A 7823-nucleotide genomic window follows, 5' to 3' on the forward strand; every position below is an offset into this window, starting at 1 on the left:
CAGTGTTACTGCAAACCTAGTTGAAGTGTCTAAACCAAACTGATCACAAATTATGTCAACAAAACTAAACATATAATACTATCTGCGTTTATGTGCTTATAAAATTCGCAATAAAAAAACAAGTGAGCAAAAACAGTGCATAAAACACGTTAAACTTATTCCACAATAATTACTACCACATACACGTGAAATCTAATTAAATCTTTAAAAAAACAAACAAACCTGCTTCTTAATATCGAATTAAGAATTAAAAAAAAAAATTATTTCTTCCTAAATTGTTTCATAACTACTCGAAGAAATGCAAGCCCTCGAAGTTTTCGTGAATTCCACCCCCGATCCGTGGAACACTACTCTATTGATGGACAATTACACGTACCACAATAACACGAACATAACAGACCTGCAATTGAAAAACCAGTTCGTACTTCCATGGTGGAGACAAATAATTTGGACCTTATTATTCGCGGGTATGATCATAGTTGCCACCGGTGGCAACCTCATAGTAATATGGATTGTGTTGGCGCACAAAAGGATGCGAACAGTTACTAACTATTTCTTGGTGAACTTGAGCATCGCCGACGCGATGGTTTCTACGCTAAATGTTACGTTCAATTACATCTACATGCTGAACAGTCATTGGCCTTTCGGGACACTGTACTGCAAGATCTGCCAATTCATCGCGGTACTCACTATATGCGCCAGCGTCTTCACTTTGATGGCGATTTCCATCGACAGGTAAGCTATTACTTTCTTATTGAGTTGGGAAAAATTAGATCTCTCGGTTTTGGCAATTTTTTTGTTTCATTATAGGAAATTGTTAATAATGGACATAATTTAAGTGTGCTTTCTTTTATTAGCTATTTTATCTAAAGGGCCAGACTTTAGTAACTTTGGTATTTTTTTTTTTGCTTTTTAAGAAAATTTTCATATTTTTATATTGCTGAAGTAATTCGAAATAATTTCAATTAAAGTGCAATATTATTACGAAGTACATTATTAGACACAATTGTATAAAAAGAACATTTATCTTCTAATTTATTGTAATTTAAATTCTTTCGAAGAAAATTCACTACTTTTTAAGTTGATAAAAATTCTCCGCTGGACTGCGTTCAATCCAGACTTATTTTTCTAGTACAGTGAAAATAAAGAGTCTTCTAGGGTGACAGAGATGTAACGCAACCCAAAATTTGAAATTCTTATGTAAAGATTGTGTATTTCAATTAATTTGATAATTAATGATAAAATGCTATTTATTAGAAAGGAAAAAATTCAGCACTATAAAGTATCTTTCCAAAAAAAGAAAAAACCGAAAAGTTTCCTATGACACCGTTTGTGAGTCATTAATCATCAACTTGGCCAGAATATTCAGTAACCAATTATTACAAAAATGTCCTACATTCCCTATGACAGTGAAGACAAATGCTCTGATACCCAAAAAGCATCGAAATGCTTCAAGTTAGCTTGATATGCTCCTATTTCGGTTACGATCCCATAAATGCAAGAAAAGCTTTCCCCGAGATATAAAAGAAAGGGGTGATAACGATTTCGCGAACCAGTAGTTAACCGCGTTTTGCAAGGAAAAACAGAATAATAAGAACTTACAGTAGATTCTCCCTTATCCGAATCAATAGGGAGACAAAAATGTTCGGAAAATGGAATTTTCATTTGTTGTTGTTTCGTAGCTATAACACATCTTATTACGAGAAAAATAAACTTAGGATACGATAAAACGAAATTGTTGCAGTAATTGATCTAATTAGCTATACGTAGGCTCTCCTCTATTTTCAATTAACTCAAACATTCACGCATACACATACCGTGAAACTGTAGCTGTGTAGCTCGCAGAGACACGCTTCTCGTTTCATTTTTCTCCCAAGCTGAGCTGTCCGTTGTGTACTTCAATTCGGTGCACTTAATTCACACGAACGAATATGCTAAGTACGTAAATTGATCGGAAATCCGCGTATAATCGAAAACGCGTTGTTCGATGTATTCCCTACAAGACTATAATCGCGCAGTATAAGCGACGTTCGTCGAGGCACTCGTTCGACAGCCTCGTAAACACCGACTGAGGACGAGTCGTCCTGCCCGATTTCTGATCGCTGTACGCTCGCAACTGTTCTGGGAAAAATTCTAGGCCTTAACTTCTTCGAACTCGTGATATTTCTTGCGAGCCAAACATAAGAAACGCGAGCCAAACATAAGAAACGCGAGCTAAACATAAGAAACGCGAGCCTGGTTCGCTGTACGTTCATCGAGCCAAACATAAAGCTAGCTGTCCTCTTCAGAGTAAAACTATCGCGAGTCGCTCTCGAGAGTATCTCTCGCGAGTGGACACTGCGTCTGAGAGTGACTGTCTGAGAGCATCGCTCGACTTTCTGAGAGTTACGATTCGAATAAACAGTTGCTTTGCTTTTAAGTTAGTTAAGAAATGCAAATTCTGTTAGAGTCTTACTTTTTTATTGTATCCCTGTCATCACGATTATTTTATTATATTTACGATAGTTTATTATAACTTTTACCACTTCGTTTCGATTAATTTGTCATTAATTATTTTTCATTATTTTTGGTTTTTATTAAACACTAATGTACAACAATACTCAATATGAGTTTCTAAGTGGTTAAATTACGAACTGACCATCATCCGAAGGAAACGAGACGGAATATAAGTTATTACCTTGAACCGCATTTTTCATAACTTTCCCATCATTTCCGGGAAAAATGACAATTACATTTTTCGTTCCTCAGGATGCGTAGAATCATGCTGTAAAAAAATGTTTCGTTCCGGCCGTATGCCAAAATTGGCCTTTTTTTAACATCCTCCTTTCGGATAAGAGAATCTCTACTGCAAAACATAGAGAAAGACGTAACAGATCCAAGCCAGTTGATTTTGCCACGTTCGCAACACTCGTAACGAGGGGATGATAAATGGAAATTGATTCCTACTGTAATACCTACATATGCATGCACCTATCCATACGGAGAGAATAGGAAACAATTGTTAACGAGGTTGGTAGATCGTTAGCAGATCGTACTAATGGACCAGAGGTCAGACGAATAATTACCTCGGCTGGCAGTTTTGCTCAAAGCAAAAGGAAATCATCTCTCTTGGCAAAGTACGTTGAGTCCTCTCATTAAAGTGCAGCCAACCGTTTGCTACAGCCGCGAGCAGATGGTGAATCGGTTAGACGCAACTTCTATACAATTGTTCCGTGGATAAATCGAATTTCACCGAGGCAAAGGCGATCGGGAAGCCACCGCAACACTCGTTGGAACGCTGCTTAATAGCTTTCCGTAGAGGAAACGGTAAAGCCATCCCGCAAGGAAATGCTTGTCGTCTGTCCGAATCTTATAAACTATTACACTTTTCCACGGGCCTCCTTCGATCTCTGCCTTCTGTGCGTTAATTCGAGGGGAGGAAAAAAGAGGGAGAGAACGGAAAAAAGGAAAGACTTCGGGGGAAATAGACGGCAAACCTGGCTCTTCCACGCACACTGGCAATTTTTCATCCTCGATCCAACTTATCGCAGCTCTTGCTGCTGGAAACGATTCTCCTTTCGATATGTCAACCTATTCATACATCCGCTGAATAGAAGGAAGCGACAAACTCCTGAACGTTAAAAATAAATTGGTTACGTTCAACGTTCGAGGAATTTTATAACGCTGCTTTACTTCGACATTTTGAAGTTGCGAGTGTCGTTAGGATGTATTACAGCTATTTTAATTTAAAATCACCGAACGCGAATGGGTTTTATATGTAAAGCGGTTCTTTCAAATATCTTTTTAATATTGCCGCGGCTGGAAGTAAATTATTCATTTCTCTTCAACGAAATAAGCTATAAATATGCTAACTGTACGATGTAATCTTTTTTACCTGGTTATTATTACTCTCGAGAGACGTTAAAGAGGTATTAGATTCGGATTTTTATGTACAAGTTAATGTTCTTGTAGTGTGTTGGCAAAAGTGTATCGAACATTATGCGAATTGTTTTAAATAAAAATTTTTCAATCAAAAGCACGAAAACTTTTAGAGTGACCTAATATTTTACACAAAGTGTCACAAAATGATATAAATGAATAGAACATTGGTCACGATCAAATTCAACGTTCAATTAAGAAAAATTCCATCAAGTAGACATCAGGTTTAATTATATCTTCAAAAAAAGAAAATGTAGCGAAATAGTACAGATATTTTATGAAAATGACAACACAAATTTTAGGTGTAAATGAATCTTTCTACTCGAGAAAATTAAAAAGAAAGTGATTGATAGACAAATCAGGTGAATAGATCGTGATCGATTTTGGACTTAAACATTTTTTCAGTATAAAATGACAGAATACACGAGAAAATTCACGACGAAGCAATTTCGAAGCCGAAACATAACACGTAACTCAAACACGTCTTTACGTGAACTAACTTGCACAATGACTAAAACGATTGACAATGTTTACCTTCCGCATGCAAATAGAGGGAGGGATCAGCCTATGTAACAGCTTACATTGTTACCGCTTTGACGGAAACAAAATTATTCTCGAAACTTTGTAGCCACTTTTTGTACATCTTTTTCTATTTAAATGGTAAAACTTAACAAGACGAGTTGAAAGTGAACGTTCTTTGTGAAGCTTCACGAGTTAAGCGAAATCGGTAGGAACGTGTGTATCTTCCACTGAATATTTTAATATTTCATTAAATCTGACGTTAAGCAGAGAATTTTTACTTGTCATAGCTAACAAGTATGAAAAGAAATTCTAATGCATTTAAAAACATCAATTTTGGACCCTAGAGGCCATATTTCCACGCTTTTCAGTAAAAAGTACAACATTGTGATCATTAGACTGCCAATTTTTAATGCACTTATAGGAAATTTAAAGGTACGATATTGCACAGAATGCACGCAATATGAAAATATCCAAATTATAGTGCTTTTTGTAATATCTGGTAGGTGAAACAATCTCCTTTTTCTAACTATATGCTGAAAAATATAAATTTGCATTAAAATCCGCAGTCTAGTGTTCATCGTTGAATTAGTTTCGTTACACTCTATCACTTAGCGGAGAAAAATTTATCAGGTACCGTTTTAAAAAATCCAACTGACCACCAGCCTCAATGCTTCCTCTAACAGGGAAAATTCCCGAGGTGTTACGCTGACTATTTGACGAGCTTTTGCACAATGCTAGAGCACGCTTACTGCTGGCAAAGTTAGCTAACCTTTAGAAAACAAAGGACCGCAACTTTAACGTTAAATATCTGGTAAATTTGGGTCTGCGCCCAAAACCAGGTACCATTAGATTCAGTAGTTGAAACTCTATTATTGTGCAAAAGCTGATTAAAAAGTTAGAGCAACACCACGGGACCTTTCCTTGCAAGTGAATTTTCACCTACATGCTTTGGTACTATACTTTTCATCTTCTTTAATCTCTCAAATCTTTCAATTGAACGTAATTTTCAGATTAAACTGGGTCATCCTGTATATGTTACTACAGAACCATCGGTCTCGTTGATTGCATTTGATGTTTTACATAGTTACTAGTACCGAACACTTTACAAATTTTACAAATTTACACTTTACATTCGAGCGTTTCAATTAACTGTGATAGATTGTCAATGACTCTCATGGTGCTATTGGCAAGTCCGATACAGGTCACTAATGAATACCACCGTGGTATTCAACATGTTAATCTGACAAGGATAAATGCTATCGATTGCACAAGTTTCACTATGTTTAGTATAGAATACGTTTCTAAAGATATTACACAGTAGAGAAGATTAATTATGCAAACTAAAATTCTAACAACCGTACAAATTTCGTAGATAAATAAATTGTATAAAATTCGACTAATTCGACGAAGAGATAAAATCACAAAAATTCGACTAATTCCAGGAAGAGAGAAAATCACGAAAGTTCGACTAATTCCATGAAGAGAGAAAATCACGAAAATTCGACTAATTCCAGGAAGAGAGAAAATCACGAAAGTTCGACTAATTCCACGAAGAGAGAAAATCACGAAAATTCGACTAATTCCAGGAAGAGAGAAAATCACGAAAGTTCGACTAATTCCATGAAGAGAGAAAATCACGAAAATTCGACTAATTCCACGAAGAGAGAAAATCACAAAAATTCGACTAATTCCAGGAAGAGAGAAAATCACGAAAATTCGACTAATTCCAGGAAGAGAGAAAATCACGAAAATTCGACAAAGAAATAAAATCTCTAAAAATCAAGTATATAATTATAGATTTTAGTGTTAACAGTCGCCATGGAGGTATTTTTAAAACGAAGTCCTTAAAAGAGAAGACATTAAAAAGAGAAAATAGTCAATAAAAGGACACAATTTCAAATCCGATACACAATAACGTGTGATAGGTTTTCGAGAACAAGTTCGAAACACAGGGAGTAGACTTACACTTCGACCAAGTGCCATTGCTATCATTCAATGAGCCTAACATCGAAGTTTGTTCCTAAATTCAATCTCGTAAAGTCACTTAGCTACCTGTTGAAACTCCCCGCTGGTCACAGAATGTTGTTAAACAATACTAGTTCAATTTATCTACACTCGACCATGTTATTTTAGGTTTCGAATTGAATCTGCATGTAACCATGGCATTAGGATACCTCGATTACAATGTAGAGCTATAGTACATAAATAAAACGAGAAAGGTAGAATTTTGTATGTTTCGAAATTAACCCTTCCGCTACGTTTTAAATTTCATTGTACGAAGGGACATTTCATATTATGTGAAGAAAAAAAATTTAATCCAACTACAAGCATGAGAAACAGAGAGTAACTTCAATTTTTTAAATGGAATGTGGAGTAAACTTTTATATATTTATATAAACTAAACTAAGTTACTTTTGCTTGAAACATTTCTCAAGATATTGATTCAAAGTATTTTAAAATTTTTGGATAATTTTAAGAACGATAAAATTACTTGTGTAGATGAGATTTTTAATATTTCACGAATTTTTACGTAATTATTATGCAATGACAACATTTTGAACTCGTAATTCAATAGTATTCATATTCATTTAGTATGATTACAAACTCATACTAAATAATAATCCAACCTGTTGAGTAAACAACCTGTTGCCGAGTTGAAATTATAATTAGAGACATGAATTCTAATATTACAACATTTGAAGCTCGCAGGAGCAGTAACTTAACCTGTTGAGTACATACCAACCTGTTGTCGAATGCATAATGTAACTTTTATTTTAAGCTGCTAAAACTGATTTATTATAATTTTAAAGCTGACTATGTTAATACCGACAGAAATAAGTTTGTAACAATTTATCACAATTTTTTCACTTATTAATCTAATTTCTCTTCAAGTATTCTTATCCTCGTGAGATGAAGATATAAATAAATAGTAGAATATGAAGATGAATGTGAATCGAAATTCAAACATGAACACAAACTACAACGCGAATTTTAATTAAAATGCCTTTGCTGCTATTTCCCGACAATTTGAAAACCGATTAAAATTCCAATGCCACTATCGGTGCTGGCGATTCGATCGATTGGAGAAAACACTGAACAGAGAGCAATGTGTGAATCTTAATCTCAGTAGCCATTCCAACTTTTATGCACAATGGGAACGTATTTCATCGTATTCGATACACCGTATCGACATTTACGTTTAAACAATTGACAAATTAATGGACGTTAGATGCAATAAAACGAAGTCTCAGAATAAGGGCGAAATATAAAGTTAATCTCGAATGACTCGAGTCCAGGTTCTTGCATAATTAGAAGGTAGAAATTGAAAAATAAATGCGACTAGGAAATTGAACAAATTAAAAAATTTAAGAGATAAAATTTAG

General features: G+C 35.0%; 1 protein-coding gene across 1 annotated transcript in view; it reads left to right on the plus strand.

Moving 5' to 3' along the window:
• The first annotated feature begins 215 nt into the window (after window positions 1–215).
• Window positions 216–7823, plus strand: part of LOC108572004 (tachykinin-like peptides receptor 99D) — a 41032-nt gene continuing 33424 nt past the window's right edge. The window contains exon 1 of the mRNA XM_017934183.1: window positions 216–735. Coding sequence (XP_017789672.1) covers window positions 299–735 — 437 coding nt within the window. The 5' untranslated portion in view covers window positions 216–298. The remainder of the gene's footprint in view (window positions 736–7823) is intronic.

Source organism: Habropoda laboriosa, unplaced genomic scaffold (genome assembly GCF_001263275.1).
Source record: "Habropoda laboriosa isolate 0110345459 unplaced genomic scaffold, ASM126327v1 scaffold67, whole genome shotgun sequence".
NCBI classification, from domain to species: Eukaryota; Metazoa; Arthropoda; class Insecta; order Hymenoptera; family Apidae; genus Habropoda; species Habropoda laboriosa.